This window comes from Perca flavescens, chromosome 13 (assembly GCF_004354835.1).
Source record: "Perca flavescens isolate YP-PL-M2 chromosome 13, PFLA_1.0, whole genome shotgun sequence".
Taxonomy (NCBI): Eukaryota; Metazoa; Chordata; class Actinopteri; order Perciformes; family Percidae; genus Perca; species Perca flavescens.
Window position 1 is genome coordinate 12,628,236 of NC_041343.1, and position 23,732 is coordinate 12,651,967.

Here is a 23,732-nt window from a genome sequence, read left to right on the forward strand (position 1 = left end):
TAGCATTTTAAAATAATTAAGTACTGAGGGTCTGGATGGTTGTGGTCCGGATGTCCTGTACAGCCATGTTTTCTTATCTGGCGATCGTGCTAGTTTTGAAATTCTATTCTGAAAAAACTTGCTAAACTGGAGGAAAATTAACCTAATTTCTTTAAATCTTTGTACAGATAAGTTCACTATCAATTGACATGACATTTATATTTATGACAATCAAGTTATCATCGACCAAATGTTCATTGAAGTGAATAAAAAGAATCACTTTCAAATTGCTGCCATGTCACCCTCATTGATGACAGCAGTTGAGGGTCAACTGCCATCATGTGGCTCATTGCAAGACTGCAACTAGAATCCCATCAGCCGCTGTAATGGGAACTTAATGATAATATAGAGATAATATAAACATAGTAAAATATTACATGTACTGTATGTCATGATTAACTTAAAGATACACAGAGTATAAGGGTGCTTATGAGACACGACAAATAAACCAGGTTTATACTTTAGAAATGGTAGCAACAGCAGTTGTAATAGAATAGTCTGGTAATAAAAATACAATTTCAATTGACTTTTATTCATTGGTGAAAAGACTTAAAGCAGCAAAATCTGATGAAAAACCTGGGCAAGGCACTGTCTGTCAATTTACAATATTATGTTTCAGCCCTTTTTGAGTAGCTAATATGTCAATACATTTCTTTTTCACACATTACGACTTGGGTTCAAAATACACTTGATTGTTAAAAGAAGGCTGTCAATACATGGCGCTTCAGGTAGAACATATAGTGCAACATTATACAAGTTATTGTCAAAGGCATGGAAAGTTATCCAAAATAGCAACGACCGCATTTTTACATTTCATGGTAGATACAACAACTATACGCAGCAATGGGCAAGAATACTGTATATCAAAATGCATCTTGGTACAAATGACAAAAGCTTATTCAATAAGAGAAATCAAAATCTAATTTAAAAAAATCTAAAATACCTTTACTTGCAAAATAGCGTAAATACATCTTTCAAACACTAATTTCTAAATATCCAAGAACTAACAAAACCCTTCACACGTCCGAATGGCAAAATGTAATCTGGAACGATGGCTGTTATGTTCATTTTTATGCAAAATGTTTTGGCCATATCTAAGACCTTTATGCATGAAATTTTTGCCTTCCATTAACATACCATGAACAGAATTTCCTGTTGCATCTGGCTTTTCATTGGTCCTATCACAGGCTTTGGGGTGTTGCTTGTTCCATCAGCGTTCTATCACAGCAGTGAGCTGCTCAATTAGTTTACAACAAAATACTGTTTTCAAAGTGCTGTTCTTGCTAATCACACTCTGTTACCACTGACAAGTACTTCTAGATTTTATAATACAAAAAATATCCTCAGTGGTGTCTGTTTTCCACCTTACATAATTCTATCACTTCTGAAAAATCCAAATTACAAAATACACAAATGTAATTAAATACATACAGTATATCAAAAATGCATGCATTGGAAATAGTGCCCAGCTTGGACAGTAATAAGTCTGTCTTGACTCATTTTGCAAAGTCAAGCTATGGTTTTCCAGTGCATGTTTAATGAAATTATTTTATTCTATGAATCAAATTCTATGAAGATGCTGTGGAAAGAAAGTTCTCATCTGTGAAAAAAACACATGGCCGAGCATGTTACATTAAACTATACTTTTTATCCTTCCAGATGACTATATTGGCATTTGTCCACCAAGAAAAGCCAACCTGACGTGTGACAACTACAGTGTAATTCCTAATGCTGTACTGGTTATATGCTAAACATTTTTTATTTTGATTATCAAACAAACTGTTGAGCAGAATTACAAAATAAAAGCAGAGGTACAAAACTAGGGTAAAACTCTTTAAGGTACAGTAAAATCAACTTCAAATATCCTATCAGTTTAATAAAGTGAATGCTGAATCAAATACATGATGACACTGAATAACAGCAACATTTACACAAAAGCCTTGTAGTTGCAAACCGACTCGAAGGTGTTCAGAAATATAAAAACAGACAAAATATTTAAATGAAATTGATCTTTAATATCACCTTGTGAGTGGGGTGTAAATACTGATTTGTAACAGTAGGCAGATTCAGAATACACTGAAATGATAAGTCAATTTAAAGTAAATTTACAAAAAAATAATACTGCTGAATTAATGCTCCACATAGACAGATTACAGTGCGTTTGTTTTTTTTCTAACTATGGGCAGCGGATCATGGGAGAAATATTACAGTCTGAAAAATCCAGCTTGCTTCAAAGAACCGTTGCATGCGTACAGCAGAAATAAATCTACAGGCACAGTTTTCAATCTGAAATATGATTGGGATTGGTCTCTGAGCCTTTTATTTTGAAATCATGATACAAAAACGTGACAGAAATATATAAAGAAATTAAAAATGCTTACTCAATGTGTCATGAAATGAGGCATGAGCCCGTTACTAATATGCTACATGAACCCCTTGTGAGGAATTTACTAATAAAATACAGTATGTCCCTTTTCAACCAGTGACATGCCTAAATTCAAAGTTAGGAATGATAACAAATGGAGGTTCCCAGATCCATATTTGTAAATGATGCTGTGCTTGTGCAACCATGTCATGATGTGGATCTGATTTATTTGGGTACAGAGGAAACAGCTTGTGTGAGGCAGGACTGCAGTCCAGGCAGAAAGGCCCAGCTGTGCGGGCTTTTGCATTGGTGCATGCAGACATCACATGCACTCGAACTCGTCAATGCGCTGTTTGGTGTTTCCTGACCGGATCTGTCTGAGGGTCTTGTACTTGTCTCGTCCTGCTCGCATGTTCTCTGCATGGATGATGTCGTTCACTGTTTTCTTGCTCTCGTCCCGAGCGTTGGCCAGCTCTGAGCTTAAAGCCTGGAAATACAGTCACCACAGTATTAATGCATCTCACAGCAGTGTGTTATCATGGACGCCATTGCTCTGCTGAGAAGGTGATTGGCTGCAATCTGCCGTCCCTCTAGGACCCTGAGGCGGGCGGGAAAGATTGTGGCCGATCCCTTCCACCCTGGACGCAAACTTTCTGAAACCTTCCCATCTGGCGGGAGGATGCAGCCCACCAGGACCTGAACCTCACGCCACAAGAACAGTTTCTTCCCGACTGCAGTGGGCCTCATCAACAAGGCCCGGGACCCCCACTGACAGACTCTGACCCCCCCACCCACAGTCACTACATGTTACATTAACACACATCCTGGACTATTACCCCTGACCATTGCACATTTTATATATACCCTGATCAATATTTTGCACACCCTGCACTAAACCGTACAGCCTTCCTTCTTACCCTTTACATATTGTACATATTTGTTATTTTGTTGGTGTCTTTTTACATACTTTTTATTGTAATATAGCTATTCTGTATTTATGTTCTTGACTGTAGCAGTATCTTTAAAATGGATTTATTAAAGAGAAATCAACAACAGATGATAGATTCATCTTAATAGTCTACTTCATGAGAAGTGCAAATGTCCCTAATTTCCGGTGCAATTTTATGCACTGCAACACTGAAGCTGTCAACTGACATACTGAAGGAAGGAAAGCTGTGATGAGACCCACATGCCAATTATTTATTTTCTTTTAATGATTAAAAGCCACTTGCGCATGTGTGTCTTATAAGATCAAAATTCTTAGCCTTTTGATCTTTTGATCCAATAATTTAATGACAGATCAAACTTGACTTATATATGAGATATGAGCAAAGACTTACGAGTAGATGTTTCTGCAAACGCTCGTTCTTCTCAGCCTCGGTCATGCGCTCCTCTTCACTGCGGTCCTTGTACGTGGCGGCATCTGTGAACTCTGCGCTGGCCTCAGCGTTGCTCTCGTCGTTCTCATCATCCTGCTCGTTCTCTGCATTGAGTGGCTCCTGGATGTGAGCCGCCATCACTTTGTTTTTGAGCTCTTCTTTGGTCTTCTCCAGGTCCTCCTGCACCGTGGTGGCCTGAGGGAACAGAGAGCGCCAATGAGGTGATTGTGTGATATATGTAGAGGGCTCGCTACAATTTCAACAGAGACTTAATGGATGGAAATGTAGTTAGTGTCCAAAAAAAAAACCTGACAACAGCAGTTTGTTTTTTTTATTTATAAAGTATTACTGTTTCTACACTGGCCAAACAACACATTCATCCAGCGTAACATGAAAGTCGCACCAAACGACATTACGATCCATCCCATGGTTGTTGAGACATTTCTCTAAAAGCCAAACATGTCAACCTCAAGGTGGTGCTAGAGGAAAAGTCTGTGACTGATCCATCAACAGAAAATGAATTGACTTTTCATTTCAGCTCTCCCATGCTGGATGCGCAACATAGTTTCTATAATTTTGGACACTAAAAATGAATTTAAGACACTAGCAATCCACTTCAGCCACAGGGCATCAGAGGACAACTTGTGCTACAAAAAAAACCTGAACAAAAATGAAAGCTACTGAGAAAGTAAAAACATACTGTAACTGATCAGAGTGCTTTTGGTATGAGGGGGCTAAGAGCCAATTATGAGTAAGACTGGAATTTCAACTGGAACTAAACTGTTTGCCAAATATGCACACCATGGAAACCACCACTTAGCACAGGAGACAGAATATCATAATGGTGCAACAGGATTTCCTCTACACAAGGACAGCCGTCACCACCACCACAGTCAGCATGAGTCACACTGCCCCAAAAAAAATGAAGGGGGTGGGCTGGCACATGGTTTTTACCAAAAAAGACATGAGGCGAGCTGTGAGCTTCCACCCCTCCCCCAGAAACACAACAACAACAAGTCCTCAGGAATGTCTGTCCTCACTGTGTCACAAGGGAGGGACAACATGATCAGCAGAATATCATTCCTGCCATGTCCACACTAAGCTCATTTTGAATGCTAACATAGATTATCACACAACACAGGTGCCATAACTTGAATTTATGTTGTCCCATGACTTCCTAACCACAAAATATTGAGTGGAGCAATGAAGTAATTACTGTACCCCTGGGTGAACTAAACTTAAGAACAGAGATTTACCGTGAGAATCACCGAAGTGACCTGGCTGCCTGTCTGTCTTACTTCTCACCACATGATGGCTGTAATGCATCGTTCTAGTTTTTATCAACTAAAAGAGGGGGAAGATGAAGAAGAAATGTAGCTGTGTAACTGTGTATGTAACTACCTATTAACGCTGCTATGGATGCAAGTTATTTGCATATGTAAAAAGACTTTTCAGAGTCAAACAAACACTTTCTTTTCATGCCATCAGTTCTAAAGTACTGTAAAGTATACAATACTCTCCTTTTATTTCCACTAACTATAACTATCACTGCGATCAAAGGAAGAAGACTATTGGGTTACAATAAAAACAAGTAGTAACTCAGATATACCTTCTGTTGCCACTGCATGGCCTCATCTTCCTTCTTTTTCTTGGCATCCTCCAGGAGGGAAATCTTCGAAGTCAGATCAGCCAACTCTGTCGCCTAAAAGGACACTTTCTTTTAGAATTTCTTGATATTGATATTTGAAGAATCAGAACACACATTTTTTTTCAGCCATTAAAGCCTTACATTTTTTCTAGTTTGAATGCCTATTGTTAGACAAATAGTTTTTAATAACTGACCAGGTGTTCTTGGTTCTTCATCTGGCTCTGGGACTGTTGCAGCAGGGCCATCTTGGCGTCCTCAGCACCCTTCAGCTCATTCTCCAGACGCTCAGCCTCCTCCGTAGCGGACTTCCTCTCCAGCTCCAACTCCAGAGCCCTCTGTGTTTGCTCCTCCAACTCTGTGCAGACACACATCACATAACACAGAGAAGCACTAAAGGTCAGCGCCATGTGAGAAGAAAAACACTGTGACTATTCATTACAGCACAACGACAAGCTTTTCTTGAATACTGACGGGTCACACACCTTGTTGGGCTTTTTTTGTCTGCTCCTCAATCTGCTTTAATCTATCCATCAATTCCTCCTTTTCCTTCTCAATCTTTTCCTTTTCTTTTTCTGCAACTTCTCTTTTCCTCTTTTCGTTCTCCAGCAGAGCTCTGATTGAAACAGAAACCGTACACAAGATACAAGATGTAATGGATTATACAGCAAATCAGGAGGATCTTTCGAGCAGATGATCACCATATTATTCACAGGGTATTTATAATATACTAGTTTACACATCCCTGCAGTCACACAGCCAACACACACAATGCAGGGCTTCAGCGGTAGAAATCAAATGATGTTTTTAAACCAGGTCATATTGGTCAATAACAAACTGTGGTTATTACATGTTTGGTATGTTTATAGTACTGGGCTATTTCCTTGAATTTACTAAATGGTTGCCAACATCAAGAGTCACATACAGCAGTGTAGTTTCTCTGACAACAGCTTGTGACTCTTACCTCTCCATCTTCTTGTGATTCTTCTCCTCCCGAGCCTGAGCCTTCATCTGCTGCACTTCTATGGTGTCCGGTTTTCGGCGGCGCATATACAGCTCATGGTTGCCCATGCAAAGAGCCAGAATGCGCTTGTTGATGCGCAGTCTCGGAGCATAGAATACAAAGTCCTAAAACAGCAAAATGAGGGATTTGTATTAGGAGTGATACATAGACAGATGATTTATCAATTGTTAACACGTTGTCTGTTGTTAACATACAGGTGCTTTCTTGTCGATTGGTTTAATGACAAACTTCTTGTCGTTGAAGGAAATGTTCCTGATTTCACTCCAAGGAAATCCAATTTTGGGCGTCATTCTGTTGAAGACAATGCAAAAACTCTGCTGTATTACATTGGACAGGAACTAGTAATGACAATAAACACAAATTATGCTGAACAAGTGCATTCATGGCAATTTCACATAGTTGTGATGTGAATCACTTACTTGTCATTCTGTTCATAAATGTTGAGCCCCAAAGCGTCCACTCCCAACCACAGTTCTGTTCCCTTCTTATTCTTGATGCTGAAGTAGTTGACTCCGTACATCTCCAGATCTTGAGCGATCTTCAGATACTCCATCATGGACTCTTCTCTGTGGACAAATAAGACCTGTCTTTAACTAGTGCTTCAGAGAGAGTGATTAAGGAGCACCAAAGCCTGAAATCTTTCTTTGAGTTGGAAGCACAGGGTAGTCTACAATCAGTCATCAATAGATAGATGGATTTTTATTGATCCCAAAAATGGGAAATTACAGTGTTACAGCAGCAAAATATCAGACACACAGCACACATACAGAATATACTGTACATGAAATAATAGGATACAATATAAATGAAATAATAAATAGGATAGAATACAAGAACAAATATTTTAAATATATACAAGTTGGGAATAAAAATGTACAACTACTTCACTAGTATTGATAAAGATGTAGATAAACCTATTGTGCAAGTTGCACTTAGTGCAGTTGCGATGTCTATGTCTATGTCTATAACAGTTTGTTCAGTGACCTCCTCTTCACCACAGCTTCAAATGTGTCCTGTTTGCGGCCAACAACGTAAGTGGCCTGAAGTTTATACTTGTGCGCTGGTGTCTGCGTCGTTCTACTGTATCTATTTAAGAGAATAGCAGACCCGGCATGTGTGCATGCTGGTGGGTGTGTGGTAGAGCGAGTGAGAGAGTGACGGGGACTACCTTCCGAGCGAGTACCGACTCAGGGGGCGTAGAAGGAGAAACAAAGTGTCTCCCCAGTGCTTTCTGACCACTGTGGGAAAGCTATCGCAGGAAAAGTTAACCCTCTCCTTGATTTCATGTTGAAGAAGGAGACCATGGATATGAGTAGGAGGAAATGCAACGCTACCAAGCCACGGTCAAGCAGACCAATCATAGTTGTTGCGGTCTGCGTCGCCGCGACGGGTAGTTAAATCTTTTGAGAGGTGCACGTCAGGCTACGGCGTAGGGTCCCTATCTACATGTACCTACAGCATGGATTTAACACAGACGCATAAATCCCGCTTAAGGAGGAGACTAAGAAATAGTTTAACACACACTCCAGTCAGCTGGAGTCAGGTGCAATAATCTCCCAAATATACACACTTCAGTCAGTATTTTGGGGTAAGAGTGCAAAAGGTTCTCTTGAAATAGCATTTGTTTCAGCTGTTACCTCATCATGCTCTTATGTTCTTCATGCCACACTTGAATCCTCTCCTCCCACTGTTCTTTGTTGAGTTTGTGCTGGTCCAGAACTCTGAGAACATGAGACATCCGAGCGTCAGAAGTCATGCAGAGAGAAACTCGTACAAACACGCTGGCTGAAAGGTGACATCTATCTGACATTCAGCGCCAGGTTGAAACGGTGATATAAAGCTGTGTTACCTCTGAGGGAGCAGCTGTTCACTGGACAGATAGCCTGGTGTGTGGACTTCCTTGTTGTAGTCAGCATACTTGGCCTGCACTGCATAGGAGGCCAGGAGGACCGCTGTCTCTGGAGGGCAGTAGATGTCATCATTTAAGATTCCCTCCTTTACCTGCAGGAAGAACAGCCGCTGCGTGGCATCCTGGATTAACTCCTCAGTCACATCCTCGGGGAAGAACTTGGCACGGAACTTAAACAGCAGCGGGCTTTCCTTCCTCACATCCTGGGCTGTCACCTAAAATAAGGCGTGACACGGGTGAGGGGTAATGGTTATACTTCTGTAAATAGACTTGACTTCAACAGAGTAGCTCAATTTTGACAGAGAAAGGCAAAACTGTGTATGAGACACTGTAATGAAGCAAAATACAAAGGAGCTCACCTTCTTGTTGAGCTTGAGCCATGTAGAGAAACCCTTGGTATCCTGGTATTGGAGTCCAAAGTACCAAACCTCTCGCAGCCCAATGGTCTTAACAACCTGAAAAATATAAAAGCCGAAGTATTATTAATGTGCCTCCTCACCAGAACATTAGCACACTCTGCTCTATAACAGGTTTATGAACAGTGAGCCCCAGGCAACAGGTGCCATTTACCGTTTGTCATGCTAATGTATGTTTGTTTCATACACACTTACAAACATAAAACACGAATACTAATAATTCTGAGACATTAAAAAAGTGCTTTGTTGGAACCAAAAAACACACTCACTCCATGTGACAAAAATAAAAACATAAATAAATACATTTGACTGCATCCCCATTTATGTTTGGTAAACATGAATGGGTTCCTTGCACTACAGTAATATATATATATACACTATCGGTCAAAAGTTTGGGGTCACAGAAATTTCCATTCCACTCCATTCCAGACACAATACCAGCTGAGATCAGTTGTATTGTTTTTTTTAACCAGGGCAGCAGTTTTCAGATTACATTATTTGCTTACATAATTGCAAAAGGGTTCTCGACTGTTGTAGAAAGAAGTGGCTGAAGAAACACTTGAAATTCATGCTTTTTGGTCTAAACGTCATACCCAAATTAAAAGTGGTACAGCTCCCATATACTTTGACACTCAGGGGTGTGCATGATATCATTGGAAAGGTGATTGATGTGGGTTTGTTTGTGTATTTGAGAAGTGTTGTATTTTGTAGTTTTTTGGCTTTTTTATTTGCACTTTTCAAATAGAAATAAAAAAACGCACAGACATATTTGTAGAAAAGAATTCATATAAAATCCATTTTTGAGTCTTTTAGCTTCTGAATTTTTTTCTGTAGTAAGCTGAGACGTGGCTAATGCTGTGTTGTCTGTCACCTGTCAGATGTGTTTACAGCAGTGTATTTTAATAATTTTACAGATTAATAACTTGGACAGAAATAAAGCATCTCCATTCTAGCCTCTGTAACTCTGTGTCAGTAAGGCCTAGAATCACCCTGACACAACTTGAGTGTTTCCTTTCCAAGGATATCAGGCACACCCCTAAGTGTCAAAGTATATGGGAGCTGTACCACTTTTAATTTGGGTATGACGTTTAGACCAAAAAGCATGGAATTTCAAGCATTTCTTCAGCCACTTCTGTCTACAACAGTCGAGAACCATTTTGCAATTATGTAAGCACATAATGTAATCTGAAAACTGCTTCCCTGATTAAAAAAAACAATGCAACTGATCTCTGCTGGTATTCTGTCTGGAATGGAAATTTCTAAGTGACCCCAAACTTTTGACCGGTAGTGTATATATATATATATATATATATATCAGTATTATATCCAATGTGTTTTTACAATGGAAAATAAAATATATTGCATTAACAATGGCAATTGATATGTACCTAATACTAAGTTATAGAACTATTGCAGTAATTAGTATGGTAGTTACACTGTATTTCAAAATAAAGCATGCTGCTTGTAGCGTCATGTACTGTTTTACAGTAATTTAGGGGTTGAAAATACTCCCAAGAATATTACACACAAAAAGAAACACAATCCATAACTTGTGCTTCCAAATTATGTTTGATTCAAAATTCTGTTACTGTGGAAAGCACATAACACTGGTTACAAGTCATCAGTTTTTCATACCTGGTCAAAGAGTTGCTTTCCTGTTGTATTTGGCTGAATGGCGAACTCCAGTTCAGCATCCATTGTAGTGACTCTGACACTAATCTGAGGAAGAGAGCACAATGGACAAATGAGTGATTTTGAAAGAAAGAAAGAACGCATTTTAGATAAAGTCAATGTATCTCACATATATATAATTATATATATAAAATGAGAGCTTTATTATTATTCTTGGCATGACCAGGAAATTATTGGCTTTTGTCTCTCAAAGAAATTGATTGTTTACCTCTTTGAGCTGTCAAAATTTACTGATCAATGTATTCCTTCTGTTTTAAGCATTTAGCCCATTTTTAATGACTCAACTCACATCCAGCTTAAGAAAGCTGTCTTAAAGTACAGCTGTCTTATCCCTTTGATGCTTGAAAATTAAAAAAAAAAAAACTTTACTTAAAGTGCTCATATTATGCTCATTTTCAGGTTCATAATTGTATTTAGAGATTATATCAGAATAGGTTTACATGTTTTCTGTTGGAGATGGTAAGTCCCTTTGGGGTAGACTTTGGGCTTTTTCACTTTGTAAACCTATTACGTGCACAAAAAAGATATATAACACGATAAAGTAAAGGGGAAAATCCAAAAAGCATAATATGAGCACTTTAAAGTTACTATATGTAGAATTTGCTCACTGTTTCCCCCCAGTGGTAGTATTAGAAAATCCAATCAATAGAATGCCACAAGAACAATGAAAAGATTATATACCGACATATAATTCTACATACAGTGGTTTGTCAGATTTTAAATTTAGGGCAGGTTTTGAATAAACCTGGCTGTGCACAAGCAGCAAAGCTGCACCGACAACCCTCAGGGCACACACTCCACCAGCCGCGTCTGTTGGAGAACAAGGTAACGCCACAGTCAGATCAGGCCTACTGTGAACAATCAGCCAACCACACTATCACCACACCATATTTTGATATATGTAGAATTCATGAAAGATCATGTCTCGTGGCCCAACAGTGTGTATAGAAACCTGACAATCTGGCTCTGTCTCAGTATAGAACTTATCTACAGGAAGTAACCACATCCTCTGGTGGCTGAGGCACCGCTGTTGAACACTGAGCTCTCATGAGAGTTGCCTACATCCTGTCATGTATCAAGCAACCTGTCAGCTTTCTGCTAAGCTATCCGCGGTAGCAGAATGGACCAAGAACAGACTTTGTTAAGTAGGTTTATCCTCTTCAGGTAACACACAGCTGCTTATTTAGCCAGTGAGGCTCTTCTTATTTAAGAGAATGGGAATGTTTGTGTTTTGCAAAATTATATGTCATGGGTTGACTGAATTTATTTAACCTTAAAGCCTCAATGAGGTTGCCCAGAGAATAAATTCATTCTGCACAGAGCAAACTAACCATATAGGCATTTCTAATTTTCTCTGTTCTCTAAAAGATGATGAAAAAAGCAGCAAACATGTCTATTGGGAAATAACTCTGCAGGCTGAGGCCCACGCCTGCCCTGACCAACAATGGTACGTATTATTTCCCAGCTGCGTGGCTGATTAGAGTTGCGTTCTTTCCCATTCATGTCAGCAGGACCCCATTTACTGCTCAGGATACTTGCCCCTCTTGTCACTTCCTGTCATCACCAGCAGAAAGAATTGCAGTGAAACCTACAATATGGGCCTACACTCCAACACAGATGCCTCAAGTCATCTAGACATACCGCTTTTTAATGTGACACTTTTTCATTAGTGTGTCGGTAAGAGTTCAGTTCATGACCACCCTGCGGGGTTTCAATTCCTGAGTCAGAATAGCTAAATCTGCATGAAAAAAAGGAACCGCAATCGCACATTTTCTGCCCGGTTAGGGTGTGTCTCTCATGGCCACTAAACACACTATTATTAGCACATGCTCAAAAACACCCCTCACAGGCCCATGAGTCAAGTTTCCATGACCTATTCTTAACTGTTTTTATCACACCAACACTATTAACAACTTCTAAGAAGCTAAACATTTAGAAAGACCAATTCCAATACCAATATAACACTGGAACAGTGTGATTTAAAGCAGTATAGCCCAGAGCACACAGTCTAGCATACTTTTTTTTCTCCACTGAGATGTACTTTAAACAAACATATATTATGTGAACATCCCCATATAACAAAAGAATCATCATAGACGTTCCAGAAAGAAGATTTAATAGTAAAAATGTTCCCTGGGAACCCTCGACATCCCAGCATTCAGTCACCACCATTACATTCCTACACCAGTGTTATCTCTGTCTGCTGTTCACAACCTCAGTCCTTCCAACCAAAGCCGAGACAACAAAGAAGATACCAACCGCTAAGTGGTTTTAGGAGCAAGAGGGAACAAAAATGTTAGTCTTGCATTGCCAGACCTATCTCCACAGTGCTGTAGAGTAAGGTCTGGCTACACCACAGATACATTCTGGGATACGGAGAAAAAAAACGCTCTGGGTTGTTTGCATTTCTTTGAATCAATCACAATCGTCTCGGGTGGTGCTAAGCTCTGGATGCAGCGACGCTGGCTCTACTGGATATTTACAATCATTCCCTGAAAGAACCAAGCAGGGCTGCCTTGTTGTACAATCCAAATATTTCTTCAAAACTTGCCATTTTCAGCTTTTAGCCTGCTAGCTCAAAGTTTTTTGTTGCTTACCAAAGCGAACGGAGTTTGAGAACGGCAACATACAGAGAGCGGAAGGTGAGGGACATCGCGCCGGGCAATTATCCTGGAAATGTACTTCCGTTGATCCAGACTACAAAAATGTTTGCATTAAGTGAGCATAGCAGCACGTGTCTGGCAGGCCAAAGACCATCCTACGTGTGACAAATACAATAAACATAACTACTTCACATGACGGTTGCTAAATCTGAGTCGTACTTCTAAGTAGGGCTGGGCGATATTGAGAAAATCAAATATCAAATATCACGATATTTTGGACCAAATACCTCGATATTGATACCACAACAATATTGTAGTGTTGACTATTACTTAAATATTTACACAATGAGATTTTTGATAAATATTCATCAGTAATGTGGATCTAATAACTAAGTGGGTAAAAGCAAATAATAGAACAGTTACAGCAGTCTGGTAAATTGAGAAAATGACATCACTTTACTGTAATGCAGCCTTTAAAACCAGGAAAAGACAACATTTATGCCATATTACGATATCCAAAATCTAAGACGATATCTAGTCTCATATCACGATATCGATATAATATCGATATATTGCCCAGCTCTACTTCTAAGTCATGCTGTCCACAACAGTCACACAAGTTCAGCTTATACGCTACACATCTCTTTAACAGTGGATCCACCCTGGTAACCACAGCAACCGCACTACTGACATACACTACCTGATTCACAGCCTATCAGAAAGACAAACTGCGGATGTCAGAGGCAACTAAATTTGAAATGGGGGTCAGATTCCATCCAGTCAGGTGGAACAGTTATAATAAAATGTGAGTACAGTTAGTATTGGAAATCTACACTTTAACCTTGTCACTCCGATCAGCATACAGTACAGTTAACAGTTCTTATGCCAAGCTGAATATGTGGGAAAATGTGACGGTGATAACCAAGTCTGTGTGAAGCAGAGCATAACAGCCTTGATATGTTATTGCTTGAAGCCAACAATACAAGGGAAATCATGTGAAAAAGACTTGAGCAAAACAACAAGCATGTTTATATCCTCTAAAGCCAATATACACATATTACCCTCCACTACAGAAGTGAGTTTGCAGTGAGCCAACAGGAAAGTATCTAAGCTACAAAAAAACAATTCCAATTTTAGTAAGTAAAAACAGAAGTACTCTTCTTTTGGTAATCTGTTCTCATCCTGTCTACTATCCAGATTAGCCTGTGGTCCTGTGCTGGGTGCGTCGTAGCATTACACTGAAGAAACCCTAAGGATAAGGGGAACAAACTTGGCGACAGGAAGAGGATGGAGAAGAGGATGAGGTTTCTCTCTAAGCAGGGGACAGTAAACACAAAGGCAAAGGGTCTTTGAGAACTGTTTCCCACGACCACTTGTTTAAATGAATCAAATGTCATTATAACCATAATAAAATGGCTTTCTTTTTTTTTTTTTCTAATAAAACAGCCATTATGGTAGAGCCTGCTGAATCAGAATCAGAATCAATGGGGAATGGTGCATACATACACAAACATTTAACATTAATAATAAATTAACAATACCGAAATAGAAACAAATATATGCGAAATAGCTGTTTAGCATGCTTCATCCTTTCCATTCAGCTACATCCTGCTGACTGACTCTTATTAGCTCACCTATGTATGGCGACCAGCTTGCACACCTGTCCCACATAACCCCATTATTAATAATCCTGTTATTTATATCGGGTGCTACTACTCCTTGCCAAATTGACTATGTTGCTGAGCTTTCAAGCACTTGTTCTGCTCGGGCTGCTGTTATTCTGATGACATACTGCCTTCCTTTTGACCCCTGCATTTGTGCCAGCCATCATACTGCCAACTGTAAGCCTCCTACTGACCAAGTATGGACTGTTTTATCCCTACTGGGTTTTGTCTGCCAAGTCTGTTTTTGGGTTCAAACTCCTTGTGTTAGATTGTTGCAGCCATGTACACAAAAATGTGTAAAACCAACAAAAAGGCTATGCCGAAACATGGAGGTGCTAATGCTTGTCTTACTATATTTTCCAATATACATTTTTATAAAGCATACCTTATACATGTTTTCATATACCTAATTCCATTTTCAAGCAAAGTTCAATCCCTACAAGTTGCCAAAATCCCTTCAGCCCAATCAGTATGACTTCCACTGGTGACACTCAGACAAATGTCGAGTAGAGTAGCCTCATGCTCTATTTGTTTGGTGTGTAGTAATAATTAAGGACACGTTTACCACATAAACACAAGATGTCCACTGATACAAACCACAGGCTCTTGTGTTTGGAGTATTATGTGGACTAATGCTTACTGTAGTGCTTTGCTTATGCTGTTATTTTATTATGTACACAGTTTGAACTTGTCTGGCTTGAAAGTTGTACTAGACACTTCCATTACAATGGAGGGCCAAATAACCATAATTTATTCATCTCTCATGTCAATGAAAAATCAAATTGTAATAATATTTAATGTCTGTAATGGCAGGTTATATCCACTAAAAAACATTAGATGATTTAAACAGAAAATGGTTTATTTTGTTCCAACAGCAGCTTTAGAAATAGACAAAAACCAAGGATAACTAGTATGCTACATAAAAAGTATAAATAATAAATGAATAACAACAAAGACTTACTTACTTTCAGAAGTTTGATTTTCTCACACCCTCCAAATAGAAAATATTGAAATGGCTATTTGTGTAAAAAAGTTTTGATTGCAGTTTTTCCACCACCTCAGTACCTCTACACACTGTTAATCTTCTCTGCAATGTGCACTACACACTCATTTAATCCCCTGCTTGCATACCGCTGGGTCTTTCCATTTACCATTTCTCCATGGTCACACTTGTTAAAAGTTTGGTCCACCTAACAAGAAAACTGCAGCTGTCGTAATTTCTACATAACAGGCTAAAATGGTAAGTCAGGCTCAAGTTTTGTGTAATAATAATAATAACAGGTGGTTTCTGTATTTGTGGATAAAAAGGTGTTAAGTGTTAATATGATTAACATTATTTACCAGTTGTGAAATTCGAAAACTGGTTGTCTGCTGTACTTACACTGAAATGGTTCTATTGTTCAAACAGCAAGTAGGAAAACAAGAGAGCAAACTGTTGTTAAGGACCATTCAGCAATATAGTCAGTAAACTGGAAATTTAACTATGTAACTTTTTTGTTACAACATATTATTTTTGTTTTAGTGCTTGAGAAGAAATGGCCTATTTAAAACGTAAGTTTATGTAAATTGGGAGTGTTTCCGTTAAAAAAAGCAAATAAGCCGCACTACATGTCACAGCAAATTAATCTAAACCATTGATGATGCAAAACTTACATCCACTAAAATGTAAAAGGACACTAATAAACAAAGACCTACAGCAAGTGCTGAACTTGTTGCACTGCTGTAATGCAATCTTAAGTGGGGCATGGCATCTGAAGACCACGCTAGGGGAGAGCAGGGAGGAGAAAACAGCCAGACTGTGATGTGAAAGTCCTTATAAGGCAGCAGGCAAGGAAATTACCAGAGAAGAACTGATGTAAGTGCAGAAACCTTGAGTCACAACATGACTTCCTTGGGAAACGTAAGCACTGCCAAGAGGAGAGTTTCTCAATAATTACTGCTTTTGTGAAATGTCAAAGTTGTTATAGTTAAAATTAAACCACCAAAACAGTTAATGGAAAAACAATTTTTAAGCCACGGATTTTACTCCCTGAGCTGGCTTGTTGTAGATGTGACTACAAATCAGGGAAATAACTTTCACTAAGTGCACAGTGAGACCTTGGATCATTTGCTGAATCAGTGCACCCAGCTTCCTTGTCTACTGCATCTTCACATGGCGTTGCAAGCTTTACTAAAGGAAGCAGACCACTTCATCAACACTGATATCACAATCCAACAGAAGGTGCAATGATTGATCCTGGGACGGGATGACAGCATATAGCATGATGTATTTAGGCTTTGCTGCACTATAACTTCTCTTAGTGGTCCCCTAGTTTATATGTTTAATGTTGGAAACACATCATAGGCTGCTCATTAATGAATATAAGCATTATTGTCTAGCATATCTCACAACAATATTTGGTCATCGTTTTTTTTTATCGCTGTTTATTTTGAGGAAATCGTGCTGCTTCCTCTTGACCATCTATTCTGTCCACTACTAGTTTCCTCTTTTTAGTATGTACAGGCGAAGGTCTCTGCAACACAGCTGCAGCTTGCAGTGTCTGTGTGCTCGTGAACTGATCGTGACTGCCAAACAGATTATTTAGAGGTCCTTCAGGTCCCCAGCTGTTACTTCAGTAGCTGCTACACATACTACAGGCAACTACTCTGGTGTTGTCGAGGCTAACTACAAATACATATGAAAAGCATAGTAAACACTTGCAGTGGAAAATATAAACAATGTTAATGCTCATCAGCTTCGGTGCAGTACAGAACACATGAAAGTCCCCCTTAACTGCAGATATTGTTGAGCTCCATTTACTACAAACAGGATAATGACCTTCTATGATTCTGATCAATAATGTGTCACAATGGGTTTTTTCTTCTGCACATAAAATTTAAAGCAACATTTTATGAATAAATGTGACAATTCCTTGCTAATAACTAATTCATGAATTGATAATTGCCCCAATTGCACAATTTGGCTTAAACAAAATGGGGCTGTAAAGTTTTTTTCTAAAACGCTGACGTGATTAGAGGAATTCCTTTCGGGAAGAGGAGGGTAGTGAACGCTCTTTAAGTATGCACTTCAAATGCCAGAATGCTATGGCATTTTTTCAGGTTGCTAGAAAGAATATTGAGGGAGTACTAGCAGAAACAATACTGCAGGAAGAAAGCAGCTCCAACCTTTGGTACCATTTGTACTTCTGTTTGTAATTTGAAAGGGCAGGGGGTTTACAAGTAAGGTTTATATGTCAGCAGTCAAATGCGTCAAATACATTTTTCTATTAAAGTAGGATGTAGGATATTTAATTCATAGCTGTTCAAGCTTCAAAAACAAAACATTATGCAGTGCTCTAATACTAAATAAATTGGATACATAAAACTACAGCACTGAGCACATGGCACATTTCTGTTTACAGAATATGTAAACAGAAATGTTGTTAGGCCTACATTACATTGTAAACAGAAATAATCGATTACGAGCCTGCCGATTATCGATTATTGATTAATTTCAACACCTCTAGTCAGCAGTGATAAAATATACATGCATGCAAGTTTTTTTTACAATTACACTAACGCACAATCAAGATAGTGCTTTAATGATTTACAGTATCTACACTGTGACATCTTAATGGCTTGGTACTTAGCATCAGCTTCATGCCATGGGTCATGTCATGTGTGCTTCTTTTTGTATCATAATGTTCCTTTTATTATCCGAGAGCGCATGTGGGTATCACATCTCTGAACTAACTGTGGATAAGAAGGACTGCACACAGATTTCAGTTTATATACTATCTTCTTAATTCAAAAAGCCTTATGCTGAGTCAAAGCCAGCAGAGATGGTTTAGACACCACTTTCACTTCTGGTTGTGCAAGGTGGTTAAAGGCATGAGCTGAAACCTTGGGCTTTGCCTATTCTAGTGCTGTTTGAATAAAACAAAGAGTCAACTCTATGGGTGTGAGTGTGTGGCCGTCCTTTTCTTTGTTCAGAGCTACACCAGCACACATCTATGAAGCTTTGGGTGCTTCTTCATTTGGTATCACAGCGCAGAGCAACATTTTTGGCCTCTTTTCTTAACAGTAACAATAAGGCATAATAGTTTGTCTTCTGCCTCCCCTTATGCCCACCTCCCTGTTTAAAGTTTGCCTCCATTTGCTCCAGATTTGGGCAGCACAGCTGGCCTGAATGACAGTTCAAATCCCTCCTTGTTAGACCTGAGTGAAAAGAAGGCCTATAGCTCGTTTGCTACTGCATGCCACACAGCCGCTTCCGCCGATAGCCGATTCTATAAATGTGATTACGGGCTCTTCACTTGAGGAGAGAAGCTCATAGTAACGTAATAACGTGCCGTACTAAACCCGAATGGCTGAATGAATTATCTGATTAAAGGCGCTAGTTTTAATGAACAAACAAGCGGGAGCGCGCACGCGCACACACACACATAACGGAAAGTACCCCAGCAATCCCCGGGTGACTCTGAAGGGATGTAGCTAATTTAAAGGATGTTAAAACGCCATAATGTGTACCAGGGATGCAGTTAGGGCTATTTTAAGGTTAATATTAAATATCAGTTTCAAATAATAAGTTCCATTTGTAATTTTTTAGGGATGCCGGAGAGAGGTCGACATGCAGACAATAGAAATACGCTAATCTTTACATGATAACGAAATGCAGTTTTCATTCTTACCGTCTTCGGCATCTTTCCTTTCTTTAACGTCCGGTTCAGGTTTTATAAAAAAAAAAAAAAAGAAGAAGAAGTTATTAAATCAGACGACTAGCTAGTTAGCGAGACCAGCAGAAAACTTTTTTCCCATCAGAACAACGGCGGCAATCAAACGCCTTCCCGTCTCGAGGACACAAACGTGACTTTTAGCTTGACTAGGAAGAACTATTTTCAGCCCCAAGCGCGGTGAGAGTATTATTTTCTTTGTTTCGCCTTAAAGTGAAATGGACTGGAGCTTGATTTCCTGCTAACGGTACCCCTGACTGCAAGACCACACCCAGGCCGATGACAGGACAGCAGCCAGACAGACAGAGAAAGAGGGTTCAGGCCAGCAGACTCCGCCTGCAGCAGCCGCATCATCATGGCTGCAGTGTAGGCTACTGCCTCTCAACGCCCAGCCAAAAAGTTTACCAGCACTTTCACTCTCAGACACGTTTAACACAGATCCATAGGCAACTCTTGCTCATGTATAAGAACATAGAAATGTGGACTACATCACATGAATACCAATTAAAGCAGCCTTACAAGAGGTGCAATTACTTTTATACATTTTAAATAAAACATCAGAGTACCAGACTTTTTTAAGGGTTTGTGCAGTGTGCCAACAACACAAACAATATGATAGAGAATAAGTAATCATGAAATTCCATTTTGTGGTTTAGAGGAGGGGTCGTCTGGGCTGAAAAGCTATAGGCTACGCACAGATTGAACTAATACTACTTATTTTTAAATCTCTTGGTCTTTGCTTCAGCTTATAAGAACATATTTCAAATCAATATTTTGATTTTATTTAAAATGATAGTGTCTAGGTCACCCAGTATACTACTGATCATGTACTGTACCATGAACATCTTAATTGTCAGTGTGTGTTTGGTTGGCAACATTTACTTTTTCAATTCATCCGTTTCCATGCGTCTGATCTCTTTATATAGTCTATGTGTTTGACACTGATCTGTGTTCTCTTTCAGTTTTGCACAAAAAAAGAAAGTGAATGCAATGAGCAGTGTGGTCCTGGTGGTGCCAAGGGAGGCCATGTAGAGACGGTGAAGATATACTCCACCTGCATCCAGATAAAGAGGGTTTGAATCAATAATGACAGTTACTTTTAAGTAATTACAAGAGGTAGACACAATGGTGCATGGAATATGACTTACACTCTAAGGCAGAGATCTTCAACAGGGGGTCCTCAGAGTTGCTGCAGGGGGGCCACCAAATAATTGTTCCATAGTTAAACAAATAAACTTCAATCAAACATTTGACATTTTTTTAATTTACACAACATTGATGATAGGCTTACTGGCCTAGAGGTACAGTAGGTAGCATTAAGGTAGCCATTCACAGAGCTTAAGGATTCACTGTGCCGTATTTTAACATTATAACATGATATATATGAATATGTCAACAATTATTATTTTAACAGCTTAGTATTTTATGCACCATAAAAAGGTATATGTGAAGGCTTTAGGACGCCTTATACTTTATTGTAGGCCCAGTTTAATATGCAATTTATATTTTATATTTTTATACAATATATGTAGTAAGGGGTCCCTGCTCCGTCTCTTTTTCAACTGAGGGGTCCTTGGCCTAAAAAACGACCCCTGCTCTAAGGTATGCATACCAATTTCACTTCTGTAAAGTTGGGTTATATTGGGTTGAATGAAAGTTAGAAAACAGGTCACTACTGTAGTTACAACTAACAGAGCTCCAAGAGACCAAATCATCAGTGCCCAAACCACAAAGTAAAGTGAAATGTCAAGAGGTATAAAGCCTTAAAACTGATGAAAATATCAACGACGACCAACAAATGATGTCGCACATTCACAGCCTTATGTTCCTAACTAGTATTCAGCTTGTATGACCAAAGTTGAAGCAGAAATAATAATTTAGTTAAATCATGCAGTAATGGCCTTTTCCCTGAAAGGTTACATTGTTTTGTTGAACTCCATGTGTAACATATATACAGGCTATCTGTACCGGAACAACTGTGTGGGAGACAATCACCGTTATCACACATATTACTAATTGTGTTGTAATGATGGAAAACATCCAGGCACCGCTACAGAAACTTCTGGCTTAGATGTGGTGACCTGGGTAACAGTGTGTGTTGTTAAAGTTGTTTCCGTTGTTATCAAATTGTCCGTTCTGCCCTGTAGAGAGATACCGTAAATATCATCGTGGGAACTCCACTGTCACAAAATGTTTCCCTCACCATAACAGAGAGTCCAGACTGCTTTATCAGCCCTTATGCCACTTTATGTCTTTCGGTTTGCGCCAAATAGAGCACGATGACTCATCAAACCACACTTTTCCCCACTGCTCAGTAAACCAAAATACGCCTTCTTTTTTCGTGTGTAATACACGCTTGATATATAGCATCTGTCTGTGGCTGCTCTGGATGAAACTTCCTGGTCACACCAGATTGAGAATTTGTCGCCAACACTGTCAGAGTTGTCAGTCTTCTTTTCTTTGCAGCTCAAATCGTTACACTAGCACACATTTTCCTCCACAGCGGCCCCTAACCTGTTTTCTTTCAGCTTCTCTTTAGTCCATTTCTGCTGCTACATGCATCCACGTCACCAAGGTATTTAGTTGATGTCTCTTAAGCTGACTGGAATTGTCCAGCATTTCTATCCTTGTTTTTGTACTTGATGTATGTTTCTTTTTTTTTTAACCTCAACTCTCAGCATGGCCTCCAACAAATCTATTTGCTACTTTACTCTTTTATTTACATATTTGAATGATCATTTCAAAGGTTTAAGCTCTAAAAGTGACTGACCTGGAAATAAAAGCTATGACTAGATGAAGGAATCCCTGGAGGCTGGCTGGTGCTTTAACATTACCAGGGAGAGCACAGCAGAGACGTCACTGCGTTTGCATGTTGACTCATCCCTACACTCACAGGGCAGGATGACCTCCCACAGTCTCAACTCACTGAATGAGCTGCTCACTGCAGCCAAATCAAAGGCAAGATGACATGTAGTTCTCTAAAATCAAGGTTAATGATGACCAGACCTGTGTTTTTTTTGTGTCAAAACCACTCAGCTGGCCAAGAGAACAGACCTGTCTTATCCTCCTTCATCATGATTAGTTTGTGGGTTGCACCACAGTCTATACAATCTGCCTTTTATTCACAGTAAACTATGCTGTAGGTTAGAGCTGGGCAATATATCGATCTTATATCGATATCGTGATATGAGACTAGATATCTTAGATTTTAGATATCGTAATATCGTGTTATGACATAAGTGGTGTCTTTTCCTGGTTTTAAAGGCTGCATTACAGTAAAGTGATGTCATTTTCTGAACTTACCAGACTGTTGGAACTGTTATATTATTTGCCTTTACCCACTTAGACATTATATCCACATTACTGATAATTATTTATCAAAAATCTCATTGTGGAAATATTTTATGAAAGCACCAATAGTCAACACTACAATATCGTTGCGGTATCGATATTGAGGTATATCGATATATATATCAAAAATATTGTGATATTTGATTTTCTCCATATCGCCCAGCCCTACTGTAGGTGGTGTAAAAACAACAGCTGATGAACTCAAGATTTCCTTCTGCAACAGATGTCCTGCTTTAATTCACTCATTTATATTTATGATTTGTTGGAAGTCAGCTAGGGACAAAAGGTCTCAGCAGCTGTAGCCTTTTTATTGCATTGGTTAGCGTTAGTTAAACAGGCCATTTTAGTGTTTGTTTGTGAAAGGAATTGATGTAAAATCATTTTTTACATGCCTGTCTGTCTTAACGACATGCCCTGAGCCATTACACCATTTGCCCAGCAGATAGTGTGCACGTGCTTTGTAACCTGTTGCACAACTACAGCTGCTGTACATACACAGAGGGGTTGAAGGCATTAGAAACAGAAAAGTGACAACATAGCCTCGCTTGGGTCTAACTTCTGAAGAACTATACAAGTTGAATCGAACGCAAGATGGATTTGAATCTTATCTACCTCAAAGATTCTGTATGAAAGCATTTAGCCTATACATCCCCCAAAAAGGACACAGAAGAAAAGAAATGTCACACCCTGCTTTCATTTTGGCAAACACTTGCATCTTTTGGTGATGTTTGACTACATGTACAGCAGTACCAAGTTTACCGTTTGGTTTTGATTAACTGCTTTTAATTCAACAGGGCTTTGCCACACCATCAAACCTTTGAGACCATTACTCTAAAATAAGACATTACATTCTTTGGATACATTGTTCCTCATATGTGTACCTCCCTCTAACAAACAATGGAGACTGTTTACAATGAGCAACCGTTTCAAGCC

At 39.2% G+C, this 23,732-nt stretch overlaps 1 protein-coding gene across 2 annotated transcripts; it reads right to left on the minus strand.

The window, feature by feature from the left end:
- Positions 1-550: 550 nt before the first annotated feature.
- LOC114566733 (moesin) lies at positions 551-19,770 on the minus strand. Of its 2 annotated transcripts, XM_028595413.1 has the most exons (13): positions 19,407-19,770; positions 10,413-10,496; positions 8,721-8,816; positions 8,302-8,576; positions 8,090-8,173; positions 6,872-7,018; positions 6,647-6,743; positions 6,393-6,556; positions 5,914-6,044; positions 5,626-5,786; positions 5,393-5,485; positions 3,745-3,978; positions 551-2,891 (listed from the first exon to the last, which is right to left on the minus strand). In XM_028595413.1, the coding sequence occupies exons 1-13, from the start codon at positions 19,416-19,418 to the stop codon at positions 2,727-2,729; spliced, it is 1,743 nt and encodes a 580-aa protein (XP_028451214.1). In that variant the 5' UTR covers positions 19,419-19,770; the 3' UTR covers positions 551-2,726. The 2 variants fall into 2 exon arrangements, with proteins under 2 accessions (XP_028451214.1, XP_028451215.1); XM_028595414.1 differs by lacking the exons at positions 8,302-8,576; positions 8,721-8,816; positions 19,407-19,770 and having other exon boundaries at positions 10,413-10,471.
- Positions 19,771-23,732: the final 3,962 nt, after the last annotated feature.

What these genes read in the sequence shown, in the direction of transcription:
- LOC114566733 (XM_028595413.1), bottom strand. An exon ending in GAACATAAGAGCATGATGAG is followed by an intron (nt 7,019 to 8,089) that starts GTAACAGCTGAA and finishes ATTTGTCCACAG; the next exon opens with AGAAGAGTCCATGATGGAGT. An exon ending in CAATCGACAAGAAAGCACCT is followed by an intron (nt 6,557 to 6,646) that starts GTATGTTAACAA and finishes TTGCTGTTTTAG; the next exon opens with GACTTTGTATTCTATGCTCC.